This window comes from Diceros bicornis, chromosome X (assembly GCF_020826845.1).
Source record: "Diceros bicornis minor isolate mBicDic1 chromosome X, mDicBic1.mat.cur, whole genome shotgun sequence".
NCBI classification, from domain to species: Eukaryota; Metazoa; Chordata; class Mammalia; order Perissodactyla; family Rhinocerotidae; genus Diceros; species Diceros bicornis.
This window is the reverse complement of record NC_080781.1, coordinates 122,367,854-122,392,119: the sequence shown is the minus strand read 5'-3', so window position 1 is coordinate 122,392,119 and position 24,266 is coordinate 122,367,854. Positions and strand designations below refer to the sequence as shown.

Below are 24,266 nucleotides of genomic sequence, written 5' to 3'. Positions count from 1 at the left end.
TGTACTACAGGAACATTTAATAGTTCATGGAGCATTTCTTTAGTAGTAGTACAGATCAGTCAATGTTTAATTCACTATTTCAAACTGGTCAAAGTCAACATGTAAAGCTATACTAACATCAATGCTACTGATGCTGAAAACAATTTAAAATTTCCATTTTATGATTTTATCAAATTAAGTTGCCTGGTTTTTTATATGCATATGTGAATATCTTCCATGACAAGCTGATGAATTATTAAATAGGGTAGAAATGTTACTTCAAATCAACAGAAAGTATATGGATGGTTTTCTTAATTTCTATTGTTTAGTAGTAAATCTACACAAAAGTTCACATTAAATAGAACAAATATTATTTTTCTCTATGTGAAAATTAACCTAAAAATTCGCTTTGCTTATGTTTAAGATTTCACACCTTTTACCAGTTCAGGAGTTCAGCTTAATAATCCTCTAAGACCTAAAACTAACAGGAAAAAAAATAAAAGTAGAAAATGGAATTAAAATGTCAAAATGTTTCTACTGCTTCTAATTGTTCTTATAACTATAAAATACTTTTAAAAAGAAAATATTCAAGTTAAACTCCCCTCATTTTTTTACAAGTTTTCTTTTCAAAGAAAGAACATTCTGCACAAACCCTCAGAGAAATGAAGTATAAGTCATGAAGTAACAAGACTGATATTTATGTGTACGCGTGGGGGGGTGTGCTTTAGAAAATCAGAAAGAGAAACCATACCCTGGACTGTAAGTACATATTTTGACTCTAAGCAACGATACATTAAAGGCTGGGCAACTATACTGCTAGAAGCTATACTGACGAGAATTAAATCTCAGTGTAAACCAGCAAAATAAATAAACAAACAACTTCTATTGAGTAAAAATCCAAATTTTGTATTTAAACAAGTCTTAATTCAAGCAAGATTTTAACAAGTTAAAAGGAGCTTATAAGTAGTATGAAGTAGTGCCATGACGTATGAGCACAAAGAGTTTTACCAGGACAGGGAAAATGTCTATGATAATACTTAACAATGGTTGTCCAGTCACCCATAGCACTGAGGAAAATGTGGAAGAGGTCGAAGACTTGGGTCAAATAGATGATTAACAGAGAGAATGAAGGTTGAAAGTTAAACATAGTTAAGTGGTCTTATTCTCAATGAAAACGTAAACATAAAGCAAGTTTCTACAAAGATGCACTACAATACTGATTCATGAAACAGCAAAGACTGTACATTTGTTCTAATCTTTGAAGAAGCTAGGAGAAATCCCACTTTTAAGGAAAACAGTAACTCACGGAAACCACAATGCCAACATGCAACCAGAAACAAAGCAATAGTATGAAGTAATAAAAATCAAACATTCACACGATCAAAGAAATTGTAGATGATAAAATTCACGTGTACAGCTCACATTGCTTTTGGTTCATCCCACAGAGTCAATATTGCTTATTGTGTCAATATTCTGAAGCATCTGAGATTGTGTGACACAGGCAGAGTGACTGTGAATCAAAAGCGGTTTCTTCAGTGTGCCAATGCTCTCACTCCATATGTGCTTTCTAGGCAACAACTGTTGAGCAACCTTATTAATCAGACTTAGCTCCAAATGACTTACGACTCGCCCGAAAACCAATCTAGCTCCAGAGAGGATCATCTGCCACCAGCATGTATAGTCAAAAAGTATCCCCCCAAGTCCCAACAGCAATTCTTACAAGGGGTTTAAAAAAATCCAAAAAAACAAAACAAAACCCAAAAACCTTTAAAATAAGTATATAGCCTCCAAGGTGACTAGTTTCAAAAAGACAATACCCACTCGGATATAAAGTACTAGTGAATATATTAGAAAATCTCACTGTAACCAGGTGAAATGAACATGTAAGTATAGGCTGCAGAGCTTTGAAAACATACAGGAAAACCTACAGTTGCCATGTTTTTTTTTTAAGCATATATTAAATATACTTACACAGTAGCTCTTCAGTCTGATAAAATCTACAGTCATAGGAATGGATCTATCACTATTTCTGTTCAATGCTTTGATATAATCCAGCAGGTCAGCAAAGAATTTATAGCCCCCCTTGAGCACACAGAGTGCTACAATGTGATGGCCTCCCATCTCCTTCATCACATCTCGAGCAAGCCGTTCAGTCCTACAGAAATAAAATCGGGAATTTAATAGAAATTTATATAATAGAAATACATTTAAACTTATAACAAACATCCCTTAAGCATTAAACTCCCACAAAACACATCCTTTGTGCCCATGAAGTACATCCTTGCTTCTTAAATCAAAAATAAAAATTTAAAAAACCAGTGTACCTGTAGCATCTGTCATAAACTTTAAAAATGCAAATTAAAATACGATACCATTTTTACCTATCATATCTGCAAATTCTGATTAAATAAAATTTCCCTGATAATATATAATTATTAGAAGAGATTGTGAGGAAACGAACACTCTCATACACCATTGGGAGTAGAAACTAATATAACTTTTTGGAGGATAACTTGACAGTATCAAAACATTCAATAAACACCTTCTCCTTGACCCAGAATTTCCACATGGATAAAGTTGAGCAAGTGCTCAAATGTGTGTAAAGGATGCTCCCTTCTAGTGCGGTCTGTAAAAGCAAAAAGAGAAATCTTGTGTGCCCATCAATAGGGGACCGGTTAAATCAATCATAATTCATGAAATACAGAAAATGGAATACTACACAACCTTTAAAATATATGGGATAGGGGCCGGCCCAGTGGTGCAAGCAGTTAAGTGTGCGTACTCTGCTGCGGCAGCCCGGGGTTTGCCAGTTCGGATCCCGGGCGTGCACCGACGCACTGCTTGTAGAGCCATGCTGTGGCGGCATCCCATATAAAGTAGAGGAAGATGGGCACGGATGTTAGCTCAGGGCCAATCTTCCTCAGCAAAAAGAGGATTGGCATCAGATGTTAGCTCAGGGCTGATCTTCCTCACAAAAAAATAAAATAAATAAAATAAAATATATGGGATAGCTCTGGATATACTAATATGAAAAAAATGTCCAATAAATTCCAGACCTATATGATAGTATGTACCCATGTGTTAAAATATATATGTATATTTGCATATAGTATATGTGCATAGCCAGTGTGTAGGGAGAAAATGTACAGATGGCTGAGAGAACTTTACTCTTCTCATTTATAGCCTCTGTAGTTAGAATATTTTACAACACACATGTATTGATATTACAATTTTAAATTCAAAAACAAAATAGCCAGACACACAAGGCAAGCATTTAAATACCAAGTAAAGTTTTTCACTGCAATTCACTTAAGGGGAAATTTTCAAGCTAGATGTGCATGATAATCAAAACGTGACCTCACCATCATGTGATTCAGCCCTAGCCCATTACCCTGTACAGGGTTGAGAAATCAAAGACTGTGTGACTAGAGTTCATTCTTCCAATCTCCCTTCACTGTTTACTTTATTCTACTCCCTAGAGATTCCCAGTATACCATGACTTATACTGGGTAATTACTAAGTCTTCCCTCCTTTTTGTAAAGAGGCCTTTTAAAATAGAAAGCATCTATTATTTGACAAGTTGGCCTAGTTTATGTTCAAACACCAACTACTTAAAACAGTTGCTGACACTTAATATTAATATAAGAAAAAACAAAAACTTCAATTTAAGATCTTACTAACCTGTCCATAATTACTCCGTGAGGAATAAACACCTTTTCCAAATCCTCAGCATAATGATTAGGTATACAAAATAAATCTAGGTCATAACCAGGTTCATCATCACTAATCTGAAAAAGAAATACAGCTGTTTCAATGAGAGCATTACAGGATACAAACACTTATTTGGATTTAGATGTTAAAAAAGCTTAGCTTATCAGAGAGATTTAGGGATGTGATATCAAGAACTTTCTGTAACTTTGTTAGGTATAATAATACATTTTATTTATATAAGAAATCAACCATAGGGCCGGCCCTGTGGCTTAGCAGTTAAGTGAGCGTGCTCCGCTACTGGCAGCCCGGGTTCGGATCCTGGGCGCGCACTGAAGCACCACTTGTCCGGCCATGCTGAGGCTGCGTCCCACATACAGCAACTAGAAGGATGTGCAGCTATGACATACAACAATCTACTGGGGCTTTGGGGGAAAAATAAATAAATAAAATTATAAAAAAAAAAAGAAATCAACCATATGTCTTAGAGATGAATAGTTAAGACTGTAGAGATGAATAGTTAAGATATGAAATTTCCTTTAGTTCAGCAAAGAGAAAAAGAAAAACTTTACAGAGCTAAGACAAATGTGGCAAAATCTTGATAATATTTTAAACATGGGTGATGAGTATATGGGGGATTCCTTACACTATTGTCTCCACTTTTGAGTATGTTTGAAAATATAATAAAAAATTTTTAATACACTGTACTCTAAAAAGTTAAAATACCACACTGAACAAGAAAAATTGCTGTTCCCCACCCAAAATCCAAATAGGCTCTCTTATCTCACAGCAGGGGAAAAAAAAAATCACCAAAAACAAAAAGCTAAGTAATTTCTTAAATACCCAAATTCTTAGAAGTCTGAGACTATTATAATCAAGCCATGAGGTGCCTTCACAGTAGATACTCCAAGATTGCTTGAATATGACTACATATTGGTTGTCTTAGTATGCCCAGTCCCTGGCACACAAAATATTTAATAACCCTGATGATGTGGTACCTGTGGTGGTAAAATGTACTATGATTACAGTTTTATAAACATTATATACATATCTATACACACAGAAAAAATATAACAAAATCACAAAAACTATTATCTTGGGGAGGGGCGTTATAGTGATTTTATTTAGTTCTTTATACTATATATTCCAAATTTTCTTCCGTGAGTATATACCGCTTTTTAAAAAATTCAATAGTCTGTCTTATAAATTATTTTTGGAGGTATGTTTATACATACATATAAAAAGTATGGAGAAATTTTAAAAGATATATTAAAACAAAATCTACAAACAAAAATTATAACAAAAAATAAAAGGAAGAAAAGGAGGGAGGGACAGAGGGAAGGAAGAAAGGAAGGAAGGAAAAAAGGAAGCATGGATGGGTGTGGAGGAACATACATACAAAACAATGGTCAACTACAACAAGTTGGGACTTGCTACTTTCCACACAATACTGACTTGGTTTTTTTTCTTATTGTCAATTTCACTTTTTTATTATAGTTGATTTATAATTCCCCATTCACCATTATATTTAAAGCTTATTCAAAGAAATAAACCAGAATTATAATATCTATCTCACATGATGTTCACGACTAAATATCTTCCAAAATACATTCGAGAAGCTGATGATACGAGTTTTGGCAGTTTTCAAGAAATACTGGTCAAACCATACTTAAATCTCAATGTAGAGAGAGAAGTCAAGATGGCGGCGTAGGCAGACTCTGAACTCACCTCCTCCCACAGACAGAGCCAATTTACAACTGCGCGTGGAAAAATTACCCCTGAGACAGAGCTGAAACTGGATAAAAGGAACTCCTGCAACAAAGGACAATCCTAATTGAGGTGGAAGAGGCAGAAACTCCCTTCTGGAGAGAAAAAACACCGCCTTCACAAGCCGCCAGCTTCACCGCTGCCCGGGTGCAGCCCAAAGGTACGCAGCCTCCCTGGTGGCACGGGGCCCTGAGCCGGGGAGTGGCCCCGCTGTAGGCACTTTGTGGACCCAACACAATCGAGACGAGTGGCATAATATCTGACTTTGCCTGCTACTAATACATTGGGGAGTACCCCCAGAAAACCTGGTTCACAAAGAAATTAAAACCGGCTCTTAAAGGGCCCGCATGCAAAGTCACCCGTTTCAGAAAGCATCCTAAGATCACCAGAAAGAAAGGTGCATAGTGCTTTGGTGAAAAGAGACTCACCTGATAGGCCCTGAGTGCATCTCGGTGAGAGGTGAGACCTCTCCAGGGACTGGGACATTGGCGGCGGTGGCCATTGTTGTGACCTGGTGTGGGCGTGCTGACACAGACGCCATTGGAGTTCTCCCTGGGGCCTGCTAGCCCAGGTCTGCCCCACCCACTAGAGCACAGATTTAATCCAGCTCAGCCAGGGCAGGCAGCCCACCCTAGAGACTGGTCCCACCCAACAACAAGCCCTCAGGCAACTTGTGGGCCTGCCTAGATCGGTGACTGGATTCTCTGCAGCCTGGCGATTTCAGTGGGGCAGGGCGTGCACAAGGAGCGGGTGGAGAGTGTGGGGCAGTGGTGGAGTGTGTGGGGCTCCCGCCGTGGAGAGACTGGGTCCACTTCGGGAGGGCGGGGCACACACACAGGGCAGGACTGTGTTGACTGTGTGTGTGGATCTGTGGGCGGCAGGACTTGTCAGCTGCAGAAGTCTTGTGCTTCTCAAAGACCCACATAGGGGGTTTGCCCCACCTTCCAAAGTCTGAAACTATTGGGTGCTCCTGTGCCTGAGGCCAGCCCCACACAGCTGCAATCCTCAGAGAGCTGACAAGAGACCTAAAGGCTGGAGGCTTATAGCAAGTGTAAGGCCCTGAGCCTAACAACCTGCCACGCTGGGGGCCTACTCACTTAAAAGAAATATTGCAACACCAATGTGGTAGTAGAACTTGCAGCCAACTGAGCTGGGGCTCCCCACACCTGATAAAGAGATTGAAGGGCCCACAACAACTACAAACAGCTAAGCATTACAACAGCTGACCAGGAGCATAACTCGGCCTACCTGGACGCATACAGGGAGAGAAAACAGGCCACAACAGAAGGACACACGTAGCCCACATAGGGGTCACCCCTAGAACACTGAGAACTGAGGGAAGCACACTGCAGGACTCCTAACGCATCACTTGTATAAGGTCACCTATCCAAGAGCAGGAGACGTAGCTGACCTACCTAATACGTAGACACAAGCACAGGGAAAGAGGCAAAATGAGGAGGCAAAGGAATACATTCCAAGTAAGGGAACAGGACAAAACTCCAGAAAAGGAACGAAGTGAAACAGAAATGAGCAACCTACCCGACAGGGAGTTCAAACAAAGAGTGTTAAGGATGCTCACTGATGTGGGGAGAAGAATAGATGACCTCAGTGAGAATGTCAACAAAGAAATGGAAGATATAAAAAAGAACCAATCAGAAATGAAGAATACAATACTGGAAATGAAAAATTCACTAGAGGGACTCAAAAGCAGAGTAAAGGATACAGAAGAACGGATCTGCGAGCTGGACGAAAGACTAGAAGAAATCACCCAAGCTGAACAGGTAAAAGAGAAAAGAATTAAAAAGAGTGAGGACAGTCTAAGGGACCTCTGGGACAACATCAAGCGCACTAACATCCGTGTTATAGGTGTCCCGGAAGGAGAAGAGTGAGACAAAGGGGCAGAGAATCTATTTCAAGAAATAATAGATGAAAACTTCCCTAACCTAAGGAAGGAAGCAGACATCCAGGTACAGGAAGCACAGAGAGCCCCAAACAAGATAAACGCAAAGAGGCCCACAACAAGACACATCATAATCAAAATGTCTAGAATTAAAGATAAAGAGAGAATCCTAAAAGCTGCCAGAGAAAGACAAGTTACATACAAAGGAAACCCCATAAGGCTATCAGCTGACTTCTCAGCAGAAACCTTACAGGCTAGAAGAGAGTGGCAAGATACATTTAAACTGCTAAAAGGAAAAAAATTACAGCCAAGAATACTCTACCCAGCAAGATTATCATTCAAAATGGAAGGAGAGATCAAAAATTTCCCAGACAAGCAAAAATTAAAGAAGTTTGTCACCAAGAAACCAGTGCTACAAGAAATGTTAAAGGGACTGATTTAAGAGAAAAAGAGAAGACTACAAATAGGAAAAATTATCTATTTCCATGATAAGAGGGCAATGGATACAAATGCACAAAAAAGAGATCAGATATGATATCAAAAACATAAAAGGAGGGAGGAGGGGAGTTAAAGAGTAGAGCTTTCAGACAGAGGTCAAACTAAAGAGACCATCAATTCTGTATCGAAGGATAAAGGAACAGAGAAGGACTACTAAAACACTGAGAAAAAAAGTTAAAAAATGGCAGTACGTACATACTTATCAATAGCTACTTTAAACGTCAATGGACTAAATGCCACAATTAAAAGGCATAGGGTGGCTAATTGGATAAAACACCAAGACCCATGTATATGCTGCATACAAGAGACACACTTCAGACCTAAAGACACTCACAAACTGAAAGTGAAGGGATGGAAAAAGATACTCCACGCAAATGGCAATGAAAAGAAAGCTGGGGTAGCAGTACTCATCTCAGACAAAATAGACTTTAAAACAAAAACTGTAAAAAGAGACAAAGAAGGGCATTACATAATGATCAAGGGAAGAATCCAACAAGAGGATATAACACTTGGAAATATCTACATACCCAATGTAGGTGCACCTAAATATATAAAGCAATTATTAACAGACATAAAAACAGAAATAGACAGTAACACAATAATAGCAGGGGACTTTAACACTCCACTTACACCAATGGATAGATCATCCAAACAGAAGATCAATAAGGAAACATTGGCCTTAAATGACACACTAGAACAGATGGACCTAGTAGATATATACAGAGCATTCCATCCAAAAACCGAAGAATACACATTCTTTTCAAATGCACATGGAACATTCGCCGGGACTGATCACATATTAGGCCACAAAATGAGTCTCCATAAATTTAAGAAGATTGAAATAACACCAAGCATCTTTTCTGACCACAACGGTATGAAACTGGAAATCAACTATAGGAAGAAAATCAGAAAAGCCACAAATACATGGAGATTAAACAAAATGCTACTGAACAACGACTGGGTCAACGAAGAAATCAAAAAATACCTGGAGACAAGTGAAAATGAAAATACAACGTGCCAGAATTTATGGGATACAGCAAAAGCGGTTCTAAGAGGCAAGTTTATAGCAATACAGGCCTATCTCAACAAACAAGAAAAATCTCAAATAAACAATCTAACAATGCACCTAAAGGAACTGGAAAAAGAAGAACAAACAAAGCCCAAAATCAGTAGAAGAAGGGAAATAATAAAAATCAGAGCAGAGATAAATTAAATAGAGACTAAAAAAACAATAGAAAAAATTAATAAAACCAAAAGCTGGTTCTTTGAAAAGATCAACAAAATTGACAAACCTTTAGCTAGACTCACCAAGAAAAAAAGAGAGAAGGCATAAATAAGTAAAATCAGAAATGAAAGAGAAGAAATTACAACAGACACCTCAGAAATACAAAAGATTATAAGAGAATACTATGAAAAGCTATATGCCAACCAATTTGACAATCTGGCAGAAATGGATAAATTCTTAGAATCATACAACCTTCCAAAACTGGATCAAGAAGAAGTAGAGAATTTGAATAGACCAATCACCAGTAAGGAGATCGAAACAGTCATCACAAACCTCCCCAAAAATAAAAGTCCAGGACCAGACGGCTTCCCTGGTGAATTCTACCAAACATTCAAAGAAGACTTAATATCTATCCTTCTCAAACTCTTCCAAAAAATTGAGGAGGGGAGGAAGCTCCCTAACTCATTCTACAAAGCAGACATTACCCTCATACCAAAACCAGACAAGGATAACACAAAAAGAGAAAATTACAGGCCAATATCACTGATGAACATCGATGCAAAAATCCTCAACAAAATACTAGCAAATCGCATACAACAATACGTTAAAAAGATTATACACCATGATCAAGTGGGATTTATTCCAGGTATGCAGGGATGGTTCAACATTCACAAATCAATCAACGTAATACACCACATTAATAAAATGTATAATAAAAATCACATGATCATCTCAACAGATGCAGAGAAAACATTTGACAAGATACAGCATCCATTTATGATAAAAACTCTGAATAAAATGGGTATAGAAGGAAAATACCTGAACATAATAAAGGCCATATATGACAAACCCACAGCTAACATCATCCTCAATGGTGAAAAACTGAAAGCTATCCCTCTAAGAACAGGAATCAGACAAGGATGCCCACTGTCATCACTCCTATTTAACATAGTACTGGAAGTCCTAGCCAGAGTAATCAGGCAAGAGAAAGAAATAAAAGGGATCCAAATTGGAAAGGAAGAAGTGAAACTGTCACTATTTGCAGATGACATGATTTTATATATAGAAAGAATCCACCAGAAAACTTTTAGAAGTAATAAACGAATTACGGTAAAGTTGCAGGATACAAAATCAACATACAAAACTCAGTTGCATTTCTATACACTACCAACGAAGTAGCAGAAAGAGAAATTAAGAATACCATCCCATTTACAATTGCAACAAAAAGAATAAAATACCTAAGAATAAACTTAACCAAAGAGGTGAAAGATCTGTACACCAAAAACTATAAAACATTTCTGAAAGAAACTGAAGAAGACAGAAAGAAATGGAAAGATATTCCGTGCTCTTGGATTGGAAGAATTAACATAGTTAAGATGTCCATACTTCCTAAAGCAATCTATAGATTGAATGCAATCCCTATCAGAGTTCCAACAACATTTTTCACAGAAATAGAAGAAAGAATCCTAAAATTTATACGGCACAACAAAAGACCCCGAATAGGTAAAGGAATCCTGAGAAAAAAGAACAAAGCTGGAGGTATCACATTCCCTGATTTCAAAATATACTACAAAGCTATAGTAACCAAAACAGCATGGTACTGGCACAAAAACAGACACACAGATCAATGGAATAGAATCGAAACCCAGAAATAAACCCACACCTCTATGGACAGCTAATCTTTGACAAAGGAGCCAAGAACATACAATGGAGAAAAGAAAGTCTCTTCAACAAATGGTGTTGGGAAGACTGAATAGCCATATGCAAAAAAATGAAAGTAGACCCTTATCTTACACCATACACAAAAATTAACTCCAAATGGATTAAAGATTTGAATGTAAGACCTGAAACTATGAAACTTCTAGAAGAAAACATAGGCAGTACGCTCTTCGACATCGGTCTTAGCAACATATTTTCAAGCACCATGTCTGACCGGGCAAGAGAAACAATAGAAAAAATAAACAAATGGGACTACATCAAACTAAAAAGCTTCTGCACAGCAAAGGAAACCATCAACAAAACAAAAAGACAATCTAACAATTGGGAGAAGATATTTGCAAACCATACATCTGATAAGGGGTTAATCTCTAAAATATATAAAGAACTCATGCATCTCAACAACAAAAAAACTAACAACCCAATTAAAAAATGGGCAAAAGACCTGAACAGACATTTCTCCAAAGAAGATACACAGATGGCCAACAGACACATGAAAAGATGTTCAAAATCATTAACTATCAGAGAAATGCAAATCAAAACTACAATGAGATATCACCTGACGCCCGTGAGAATGGCTATAATTAACGAGACAGGAAACAACATGTGTTGGAGAGGATGTGGAGAGAAGGGAACTCTCATACACTGCTGGTGGGAGTGCAAACTGGTGCAGCCACTATGGAAAACAGTATGGAGATTCCTCAAAAAATCAAGGATAGAACTACCATATGATCCACCTATTCCACTGCTGGGTATTTATCCAAAGAACTTGAAAACACCAATGCATAAAGATACATGCACCCCTGTGTTCACTGCACCGTTATTCACAATAGCCAAGACTTGGAAGCAACCTAAGTGCCCATCAAGGGACGAATGGATAAAGAAGCTGTGGTATATATACACAATGGAATACTACTCAGCCATAAGAAACCATGAAATCCAGCCATTTGTGACAACATGGATGGACACGGAGGGTATTATGCAAAGTGAAATAAGTCAGAGGGAGAAGGTCAAATACCGTATGATTTCCTGCATTAAGTAGTAGATAATAATAACAATAAACAAACACATAGACACACAGATTGGACTGGTGGTTACCAGACGGGAAGGGGGGAGGGAGGAGGGCGAAAGGGTTAATTCCGCACGTGTGTGGTGATGGGTCGTAATTAGTATTTGGGTGGTGAACATGATGTAATCTATGCAGAAATAGAAGTATAATGATGTACACCTGAAATTTATACAATGTTATAAACCAATGTTACCGCAATAAACAAAAAATTAAAAAAAAATAATGTATCAGTTAATATCTACTGAGCACCTTCTCTTTCAGTCAGCATTGTATTAGGTGCTTAAAGACAAGTAGCTTGGCTTTCAATAAATTTAAAAAATACCTATTTGGAATTTATAATATTCACAGACTTCATAATTATATTCTGAGAAATTTGAGGTTCATCTTGTCTCTCTTTCAGTCTCAAAAGCTCTGTTTTCAGTTCTCCAGACTTCGGTGGAATTTTAAGTATTGTCACGTGAGGCTGGTAGCATCTGTGCACATGGCCAGGAGGCTGGCGGCGATTCAAGTAGGCGGACCAGGACACAGCCACAGGCACGGTCCAGTCACCGGTTTGATGGCAGTCAGAAGTCAATATTGATTTGTTTTTAAGCAAATATGTATTACTTTCACATGCAGAAAAAAATTCTGTTTTTGGGAAAAAAGATTATGTCAGATCCTCTAAGATGAAGCGTTAATGTATCTGCTAAACATTCACATTATGCTTATTTCAGAACACATTTACTACAAGAAGAATGGAAATGGGACCTCTGTGTCACCTACAGGAGCATTTCAAGAGTACTTTATAATAAGCAGATATTTTTTATAAATTTTATAAACTGAAATTTAGTTCAAGTTTTGGGAAACAAAGATAGGCCTTGCTTGACCCTATAAGATGAGAGGATAAACATTCATGTCAAGCTCATCAGAAGATATCTGCTATGACCTGACAAGAAGGAAAATGCACCATTTCATAGTGCTTTAAAATTAAGGAGATCCAGAGCGCCAAAATGGCTTCCCTGAAGCTTACTCACCCTTCCTCCCAGTTACTCACTGCTTCTGCCACAAGCAAAAACCAGGACCCATCTGGGACTCTGAAACATGCAATACTTGTAAAGACTACCACTTCTGTGAAAAACTCACTTCCTGGCTACAGGTTTTGCAGGCAGCCTAAGAACTTCAACAAAGGTCTTGTTGATCTCAAAGAAAGCTAATGTGAATTCTGCCCAGAGCTCATCCCAGACATGCAGTCTAACACAGACAGACCAGCAGGGATGTACCCCAAAATAGGAATTCTATCTCTGTCAACACACCAAATTAATTTCCAATTCAAAAGTTTTTATTTTCAATCAATACTATGAGATTTATATATGACATTTAATGTCAAAGGGTTGATTTATTTCAAGCATAAAAAACATGTTAATATAACTCCTCCCAAAAGGAAAAAACAAGAATTCATAAAACTTTCATTGCTTCAGGTACTTTAGGCATGAATTCACAACTTTGTTATAACTCACTATAAATAAATGGGGTATATTTATGGGGAGTCTTAATTTAAGAAATATGATTGGCCATGGATAGATAGTTGTCAGAACTTGGCAATAGGTACATGAGAGTTCATTATACTATTATTGTCTACTTGTAGATGTTTCAAATATCAAATTAAACAAGGAGCAATTTATTTAAATGATGACAAGGCATCAACATCAACTTTTCCCAATTTTACATTTAATGAAACCTCCAAGTCTTTTAAATTCATATTTAATGATCAAATATTACAACACTAATTTGAAAATTCATTCAGAACCGGTACCCTCATTACTAACACTCAAAAGTTTATTGAGTACCTACTACATTGTACATACTAGTCAGGATTAGAGAAATATAACACAGCTATCCTCAAGGAGCTTACATGAATAACCATAAGACAGAGTGTTAAACTGCTATGAAAAACATACAGGTGAAGTATTACAGGAGTTTAAGAGGGCAGTCAAACTCTCACTCAGAAGCCTCACTTGTACCTGGACCACTGGTAAGAAATAACACAAAATAAGATATAATTCAATAAACAGGAACTTGTTTTAATCATTCCAAATACCAAAGCTTCATATTCAACAGGGTCAATAACCTCAACCTCTACAAGAGCTGACAGAAATATACTTGGTGGCCTTCAATCTTATTAGCCCTTATTTGTCCCATCTGATTATTGGTTAATATTTGATATTAATTACCCCACCTGATATGGATTAGTTAACAATTCAATGACTGCTTTGACAGGAAAGTATTGAATATATTCAATTAAATAGAAATGCATTCAGCATCCACCTTGATTAAGGTCCTGTGCAACAGATTTTGTAGGGGGATACAAAGATGATTATAAATTTAGAGCTCTCAAAGAGCTTATAATCTAGTGGAAAAGACATACATATATACAACTAACTATACAGCAAAATAAAGCTTGTAATTTGTACCCAAATCTAATTTGACAAGCCCACAAACTTGTGATTATCAAAAGGACTTATATACACATTAAAGATAAACCTGGAACCCAAGGTCGCCCAGCACCAATGACTCCCTTCTTTTTTTTTTTTCCCCAAAGCCCCAGTATAGTTGTATGTCATAGTTGCACATCCTTCTAGTTGCTGTATGTGGGACACAGCCTCAGCGTGGCCGGAGAAGCGGTGTGTCGGTGCGCACCAGGGATCCGAACCCGGGCCACCAGCAGCGGAGCGCGCGCACTTAACCGCTAAGCCATGGGGCCGGCCCTTGCTTGGTATTTCCTTAGAAGGGAGTCATTGGGGCCGGCCCTTGCTTGGTATTTCTTTAGAAGGGAGTCATTGGGGCCGGCCCTTGCTTGGTATTTCTTTAGAAGGGAGTCATTGGGGCCGGCCCCGTGGCTTAGCGGTTAAGTGCGCACACTCCGCTGCTGGTGGCCCGGGTTCGGATCCCAGGCACGCACCGACGCACCGCTTCTCCAGCCATGCTGAGGCTGCGTCCCACATATAGCAACTAGAAGGATGTGCAACTATGACATACAACTATCTACTGGGGCTTTGGGGAAAAAAAGGAGGAGGACTGACAATAAATGTTAGCTCAGAGCCAGTCTTCCTCAGCAAATAGATGAGGATTAGCATAGATGTTAGCTCAGGGCTGATCTTCCTCAAAAAAAAAAAAAAAAGAAAGAAAGAAATACCAAGCTTAAAGTAGTCATTATATGCTGTTGCCCAGGGTGAAAAGTGAGTCAAGTATCCGGACTGGCATGTCTCTGACACTGAATTAGCACAGCCTTCTAAATTAATTAGGCAATAGCAGTGCCCAACTTTCCGTATGAATGCACATCACATCTGTTTTATTATTTGTGACTTGGTGTTGCATGTGGAAGCATGTGGTTGTTACTGACACCTTCTAAAATAACTGTATTAGTCTGCTCAGGCTGCCATAACAAAATACCATAGACTGGGTGGCTTAAACAACAGTAATTTATTTCTCACAGTTATGGAGACTGGGAAGTCCAAGATCAAGGTACCAGCAAAGTAGATTTCATTCTGAGGCTTCTTCTCTTGACTTGTAGGCAGCCACCTTCTCCTAGCTATGTGTGTGGTGGGGGTTGTAGTGGGGAGAGAATTCTCTGGTGTCTTTTCTTAAAAGATCAGGGCCCCAATCTCATGATCTCATCTAATCCTAATAATCTCCCAAACGCCCCATCTCCAAATACCACCACATTGGCGGTTAGGGCTTCAACATATGAATGGGGTGGGGGGACAGCAACAAACATTCAGTCCATAACAAAAACTTAACATAAAATGGCTGGAGAAGATCACAAAGAAGGTCCTGGATGGCTTTGGGGAGGGCCCAAGCTCTAAATATTTGAGAAGAGCTCTGGAGGGGCCAGAAGTGGCAAACAAATGAAAATATGGTTTCTCTCCAGATCCACCTTTCCCACTATGGCCATTTCTGGCTGAACTGGAAATTAAAGGATAGATTATTAATAGCTCTGAGTTACATACCATTTACCCAGACAGTTCATAAATCTGACTGCATCTCCTCAGAGCTTTTATATAAGGCAGCTCTCAAATTCTAACCTATCTGTAATGTACTTGTTAATAATAAAATTTACACAGGTACTTTTATTAAAATGAAAGAGTATTGAAAAGTGTAACATTAATATCTGCCTTTTGTCTAGAATCAAAGTCAATACTTTTGCTATCATAAATTACCAAAATAATTTTACTTTCCAGTAAAACTGACATCACAAATTCTTCATAATTATGTATGTCACACATATAATAATGGTTTTCATACATTAAAAGTTTTGTGGTTTACACAAAATTTCTAATTACAAAGACATATTACCTAAAATTACAGTAAGCAAGGAAATTAACTAGAGCTAAGATAACACTTGCAATATCAATTTATCATCTGTGACTAGGACTGCTTGAGTCTCTTTGTGGTCAAAAAATAACAATGTTTGGGATGGTGTAGCAATTAAGTTCACATGCTCTGTTTTGGCGGCCCGGGGTTCTCTGGTTCGGATCCCAGGCGCAGGCTAACGCACCGTGTCCCATATAAAGTAGAGGAAGATGGGCATGCATGTTAGCCTAGGGCCAATCTTCCTCAGCAAAAAGAGGACTGGTAACAGATGTTAGCTCAGGGCTAATCTTCCTCACCAAAAAAATAAATAAATAAATAACAATGTTCGTAAAGGCTAAAGTAGAAGGTAAAAGCTAAAGGAACCAAGGAAAAAGGTAACTGGCAGAGAAAAGAAAGTTTGGAGCCTGGATACATTTAACGAGAGGAAAGCCCAAGAATCCAAAGAACATTTTGGAAGCAATAAATTATTACTTGGTTTTCATTCCATTTAAACACTCTATTAGTCCTTCTTAGCTACTTCATACTTATATTCAAAATTAAGAAGCCAGTATGCTAGAGTGTAATTCAAGTGCCATTTAACCCTCACCTTTGATATTAGAGATAAGGACCCTAATGTCTCAGAGCTAGTTAGTGTCAGACAGGGGCCTAGAATCCAGACTTCCTAATTCACAGACCAGGGTTCTTTATACTATACCACAGACCAGTTACTGGAATTCAAAGATAAAGGTGGAGAGGATGAAACCTGATACATTGTTAAATTTAGACAGTAGTTGTTTATACGTTTATATGTTTTTACGATTTTTTAAAATAAATGATATTTGACATTTCTTCCTCACTTGTAACAAGGGGTATGTGATTTTCTCCAGCCTTTGATATTGTTATAGCCTTGGTTTTATAATTTAGGAGGTAATTTCTTCTTTGCTGGATGACTTCATATCTCATGTAGAGCAAGGTTACAAGAAGTTAATAATAAAGAGCCACTGAAGCCCTCTAAGAAAATAATAATAACAATAACAATGTTCGTGCATCCAAACAAGACTAAATGGAAGTGAGGAAGTGAGTCTTAAAATGTACGCGATGCAAAGACATACAATAGTAGATATATTACATTTTATTTTATTCCTAGTAACCAACAACAATTCCAAGCTTCTAGAATGGACAGAAATTGCTAGGTGGCATTTACCTTTTATATCCAGATATTTTAAAATTCTCAAAAAACACCAAAGCAGATAATATGCTATTCCCTTGGGATAATCTGTGATAACTCAGGGCATCATAAAACCAAAATTATGAATTACTGATGCACATATTCCTAAATGTGAAAATAATTTAAGCTAGTAGTATATCTTTCAATTTCATATCAGTCTTACAAATAAATTATGTATATAACTTGCCTGCCCTCCCTCCTAAGGGTTAAAGAATTAAAAGGTTTACCTGACTATTCAACCCAGGGATAAATTATTAGCTGCTCCTAGGTAAGTGGGCCCACAACTGCTATATATGCAAGGACATGAATTTATCCAACACTATGATCTTTCCTTTTATTAGTGTGCACAGTGAAATGACACGTTCCTTCTGGACAAAAAAATACATACCTGTCAATTATTAGAAGCATAGTGTTGAAGATAGTAGTTCCATAGCAATTTGAAGTGTTGGTTTGAATTCTTATTAGTGGTGAATTACTCTAAATGTTAGTACTTTGGTAGCCACTGGCAGGAAAATAACAATCGAGTCTCAATATTGATATTAATGATGGTGGTTGACACTTTTACAGCATATAAATCTTACTGAATCTACACAATATATAATTATGAAAGGAAGAAGAGTATACTAGTGCATTTGAAGCAACTCTTCACACAGGGGGCCCAGTTAAAAAATGACATGAATCAGTTACTGCCTAACAAACTACAGAAAACTCCAGGAGCCCTTTCTCTGCTGATCTGGTTGGTCCTCTTGTTTTTTTCCCACAGCCTACCTAGGGACTTTCTGCAATACCCAGATACAAATAACAGACAGAAAACAATTAAGATGGATCTATAGTATGCGTGTCACATTACTCAATTTGCAGAATGAAACCTCCAAACTGAACTGCTCCTTTTCTTGGTGGTTACGAACAATAATTTTGGTCTACAGTGAGTGACCAATGTCAGTCCAAACCCTGTTGATAATAACGAGAGAGTTGTGGCCAAAGAAAATGCACTATTTTATCAATTCTTGGAAAATTACTGGCAGGGTAAGATTTAAGTCCAGTTAGTATAAGAATACATTTCTAACACTACTACCCTGAAATTTATATTATATCCACATAATGCATATCTGATGTTTCACATTAATTCGCAAAAATCCAGAAGCTTGTTCTTAGTTCAAGTGTGTCCAAATTTACCCTAGCAGTTTAATATGACAGTTACAAGCAGCATGGGTTGTATCAGGCAGATCTGCGGGCCAATTTCATCTGAGTGATGTTGGGCAAGTTACTTCACCAATCTGTGCCTCCAAGGTCACACCAATGTTTATCTACCTCATAGGGTACCTATTATGCAACTTTGGGACGTTTACATTAAATAATGTCTGCAAAATACTTACCTCAATGCCTAAAACATAGTAAGCACTAAATAAATACCTACCATTGTCACTACTAACTTAAAAGTGGAGAGAGTAAGAACAGACTCTGGGGCCAGAAAACTTAAATTCAAATCCTAGCATTGCTGGGAGATTTTGGGCAAGTTACTTAACCTCTCCGAGCCACAGAAATTTTTTAAATAAATATCAAACCAGTTAATATATGTAAAGGGCTTAGAACGGTAGCCAGCACATAGTAAGCACTATTTAAATATTTGTTATTACTAACATGCAGACAATTTCTTGGAAGGAAATAAAAAAAGGAACAGGAATTTGCAAACCAAAAATACAATGAATATCTTGATGTTCAAGCATAACTAAAAGCCAGTTCTAGCAATAATAATTCACTGTATGATGGGGCAGGCATCATACCCCAAAGCTAAAAGCATCTAACTTCTTCAGCAATTGAATAAAAACAACAGCCCCTACCATTTTTGAGTACCTACTATCAGCCTAACATTTAAGTGCATGGGCTCTTGAGAGAGACCTAGGTTCGAGTCTGAGCTCCCTCTTAATAACTGTGTGACATGGGTATGTTAAAAGGTTAAGTTATTTAACTTCTCTGAGGCGTCCAAGATTCCTCTCCTCTAAAACAGTAATAATCATACTGCTGTTACAGGGTTGTTTTGAGGAGTCAATAGGACTATGTAGTTAAACACAATGATAGCTATTATTACTATTCTCAGTCAGGGACCATGCAAAGGTTGTTTACTCACATAGGCCGTCTTATCATCCTTTCAATAACACCACGAGGCAGCTAGCACCTCAGTTATATATAAGGACACTTAAGCCCAGAAAGGTGAAGTAAGTTACCCAAGGCCACACAGCTAGTAAATAGCCCAAACAAGCAGGATTCCAGGCCAGACTCCTACTCTTTACCTTAAGTCACAATGCCTAATATAAAATAGAACTCTTCCCTTTTAAGGGCTCAAGTGGTTAATTATTTATTCATCCAACAAACCATTATGGAGAATTTCTTACATGCCAGGCACTGGAGTTACAGTGGTTATTCCCACCCTTATAAAGTTTATTTTAGTGGGAGAGAGAATCAACAGGTAATCAGGTAACTGCTAAAACAACAACAATAATAATAATAACGCAGGCTACGGCATTAAACTGTCGAGAGGGGGGTTGGCTGTTTTACCAAGCATGATCAGAGACAGAGGGAGGGGAGCAGCTTGGCTTGTTCGAGAAACAAGAAAACAAACCAATGTGGTTAGAGACAGGATACGAAAGGCTGATTACGGTATGAATGTCCTTGAGGATAAGGACCATATTCGCATTTTTTTTGTCCCTTGCAGCATCAAAGTGCACAGGATCCAGACTCCCGACTCCCGAGTACCTGAATTCGAGGCCTGGCTACCCCTGGGCCGTGGGAAAATGACCTAATAGCGTTTCACTATTTTCTCGGTGTGTCAAAAGGTTGGCATGGTTACCGCCACCAAGCCAGGATTTAGGGAGGCAATGTACATTCCCACAAACATTCATTCTAATATCTGCAGGACTAGATGAAGACACCCGTCCCCACACACCCTCCTATGTGGTCGTTTCCGTGCCAGGGCCTCTACTGCAGTGCCCTGAGCACCTCACCCCCACACCCCAAATTTGCAGAGCAGGCCCTCTCCGGAGAAAGCCGCCACCCTCACCCCGTCAGATCATTCCCGAACTGGCCCACGGCCCCTCCCCCAAGCACGCTCGCAGGCGGCACTTGTCAACCAAAACGCCATTTCCACTCTCTCTCGCCACACGCAGCCCTCTTGTCCGGGGCTCTCCAGGGGACGCGCCCACCCCAAAGCTCGCCATTCCGTCCCCCAGGCCGCCCTGCGGCGACATAGTAAAGCCGACCCAGGGAAGCTGCGGCCACCCCCCGCCCCCGGGCTTCCCCAGGCCACCCCGGCCCGAGCCCGCACTGCGGGCCCCGCGCCTCAGGGACCAGGCGCCGCCGCCACCGGCCTGGCGGGCCAAGCTGCTCACCACGACACTGGGGCTGAGGTTCGCCATAACGGAGCCGGCGCGCAGGCTGACGGCAGTCTGAGGAGAAGGAAGCGGCGGCGCAGCGCGGGAAAGCCGCGAGGGTCACGCGAGCGTTCTCCGCCGCCACCGCCGCGCTGGGAGCCGGGGCGACGCAGGCCCCGCCCCCGCTCCGAGGCTCCGCCCCACGCCCGCCTGCACGCCCCCGCGCGCCTCCCCCGAGGCCTACACGGTTCCCGCTCCCGAGGTGGTAGGGGGGCGTTTTCTTCCGGAAGCAGCGGCGACTCCGCCTGCGCAGCCTCTACACCTCCTTTCCCTCAGTCTCCCAGCCAGGTGGCTCCCGAATGCCCCGAACTACCGCCGCCCGCGTGTCTTCCTAGTGGCCCTCAACTGGGCGCCCGCTCTTCAGGTTCCGGTCACCGCGTGGTTCCTCTCAGCCGGCGTCCCCTTCCCAAGACCTTGGACTGCCTTGCGGCTTCCATTTTCCTCACTCAATTCTAACAAAAATCTTTAACTGGTTTAAGAGTTGAGCCCTAGAGCCAGCCAGATCAGGGTACAAGGGAACACTTAAATGCTCTGTGACTTTGTGCAAATCAGACTCACTGAGCCTCTCTTTTCATCTCAGTAAAATGAGGATATTAACAGGATCGTGGTGAGGATTAAAAATGATATATGTATATATATCTGGTACAGCACTTAGGACAGTGCACAATCAGTAAATAGGAACGATCGCTGTTACTGATCTTTATTTTTGCCTCCACAATTCCCTATATGGAACTGGAAAAAAATCTTCCTCAGCTCTTAAATAGGTCAGGCAAGCAGTTGTTCCCTTCCTAATGTACTCATCTGTATAGCTCCAGCACCCACTACAGTGCCCAGCACAGAGCTGGTGGCCTCTATTAAGACCACTGAGGGATATGTGATGGTAGGAGATTTGTGAAACTGGGCAAGTCATCGAATTTCTCTGCGCTTCAGTCTCTTCATTTAAAGAATGAGAAGAGCAATTCTTGCTGTGAAGGGTTATTATGAGAATTGTAAAAATCATTTATGTAAAGCACCTAGCATAGTACTTGCCACATAGTAGGTGCTCAAGAAATAATAGCAGTTATAATTTTCGTGTGTGTGAATTGTGAACTCAATTTCTCTATGTTCCCTATCTATCACGGAGAGGCGACAGACTATAACGGAAAAGGTACATGTGGGCTTTGGACTGAGAAAGATCTGAGTTCAAATCCTGAGTTCAGGGGCTGGCCAGTGACCCAAGCGGTTAAGTGCGCGCGCTTCGCTGCAGCAGCCCGGGGTTCACCGGTTCGGATCCGGGGCACGCACGGATGGACTGCTTGGCAAGCCATGCTGTGGCGGCATCCCATATAAAGTAGAGAAAGATGGGCATGGATTAGTTAGGCCAGGGCCAGTCTTCCTCAGCAAAAAAGGAGGAGGATTGGCAGATGTTAGCACAGGGCCGATCTCACAAAAAAAAAAAAAAAAAAACACCTGAGTTCACCACTAACTAGTGTTATGACCTTGGGCAGGATCCTTGACCTCTGTGTGCCTCAGTTTCCTCATATGTCAAATGCGGATAATATCTCTGTCACAGCGCATGGTGAGGATTAAACAAACTATTGCAAAAGGGCCTAGCATAGTGCTTGCTTCCATGAATGATAATACCAATGTTATGTACTCCACATTTTTGCCTTAAACAATTCTTAGCCTCTAAGTTTTTATCCATTCTTCCTGTTGATGAGACATTCCGGCAGTTTCCAGGTTTGGGTTATTACAAATAGTGTTGCTGTGAACATTTTTTCCATATCTTTTGGTGAACATATGAATGCATTTCTATTGGGTATAGACTTTGAAGTTCCTATCAGCACATTTTTATTACTTACTCTTTTAACAAACATTGTGTTCCACTGGGAAGTTAATTCAGAGAACTTTCGGTTATAAATTCAGCCCCTGACTCAGCTGACCACACTTGTTTCTAAATTAGGTCCGCAACACTTCCAGAACCATTCCAGCTTGCTTCTGCCTTGCACTTTCTTTCTCCAACCTCTGTGGTACCACATACTCCTGTATTTTAACAGAGATTTGAAATAAACAGTGATAGCCCAGTAATTGTAAAGACAAACAAACAGTACTATTATTTAAATCCTGTCATTCTGTGTGACAACCTGGAGCTTTTATTTGCGTTTAAAACTTAAAACAGCAAAGCGCAATGTAAGACGTAATACTTTTGTTTGGTAAGTGAAAATCTGGTTCATATATGAAATATTTTACTGAATTTGGACAATATATTTAAAATTGAAGTGTATTCTTTTAAAATTTTGTTTTAAAACTAAAGATGAAATCAAGAAAATAATGGTTATTACTAATTATTACAGAAAATAATTTTGTCATATAGACAAAATGAATTTGTCATATAATTTTGTCATTTTTTTGTTAAAAAATGATCTACTCCAGGGGCCGGCCTGGTGGCGCAAGCAGTTAAGTGCACGCGCTCTGCTGCGGCGGCCCGGGGTTCGCTGGTTCAGATCCCGGGCGCACACCGACGCACCGCTTGTCAGGCCATGCTGTGGCAGGCGTTCCATATTAAAGTGGAGGAAGATGGGCATGGATGTTAGCCCAGGGCCAGTCTTCCTCAGCAAAAAAAAGAGGAGGATTCGCAGATGTTACCTCAGGGCCAATCTTCCTCAAAAAAAAAAAAAACATAAAAAAAAATGATCTACTCTGGCTATCAAATATGCTAGGTATGCCACTGTTCTTTACTAGAATATCTGCACGCAGGAAGAAATAAGGAAAGCATGGGTATAAACCAAGATTCCCCTTCCCCACTCCTGCCTTTCCAGAAACAATTTTGTAGTCTACATGTTTGCACATAATGAGGAATTATTTGTGCACCACAACCAATTCCAAGTATATTTCTGCTCCACATGTTTCTTCATTTAGTAAGAACTTTGTTTTTACCATGGTGCTGTGCTCCACCAAAATGTGCATTTCTATGAAAAAAAATTTTAACCGCAAAAATACTTATCCTAAATGTTGAATTTTTAAGCTGAATTTACAATAGCTTTCTCAATAATGTCAGGTGTTTCACTTTCATCAGAATAAATTTCCATAAGCTTTACTTTGATTCCATGAATTAGATGAAAGATTGAACCATTACTGGAAGTAAACTAATGTGAGGGTTACTTGTATGTGTCAACTTGGCTGGGCCACAGTGCCCAGATATTTGGTCAAGCATTATTCTGGATGTTTCTGTGAAGGTGTTTTTTGGATGAGATTAACATTTAAATCAGTGGACTGTGAGTAAAGCAGATTACCTTCCATAATGTGGGTGGGCCTCATCCAATTATTTGAAGGCCTGAATAGAGCAAAAGCTGACCTCCCCATGCAAGAAGCAATTCAGCCAGCAGGCTGCCTTTGGACTGGAACTGCAGCTCTTCCCTCAACCTCCAGTCCGCCGGCCT

General features: G+C 39.5%; 1 protein-coding gene across 1 annotated transcript in view; it reads right to left on the bottom strand.

Moving 5' to 3' along the window:
- The window catches only part of HPRT1 (hypoxanthine phosphoribosyltransferase 1), a 40,995-nt gene extending 20,069 nt beyond the window's left edge, over positions 1-20,926 (bottom strand). The window contains exons 1-3 of the mRNA XM_058536784.1: positions 20,806-20,926; positions 3,661-3,767; positions 1,951-2,134 (exon numbers count right to left, since the gene is read on the bottom strand). Of these exons, the coding sequence (XP_058392767.1) occupies positions 1,951-2,134; positions 3,661-3,767; positions 20,806-20,832 (318 nt within the window). The 5' untranslated portion in view covers positions 20,833-20,926. The remainder of the gene's footprint in view (positions 1-1,950; positions 2,135-3,660; positions 3,768-20,805) is intronic.
- Between the last annotated feature and the right edge of the window lie 3,340 nt (positions 20,927-24,266).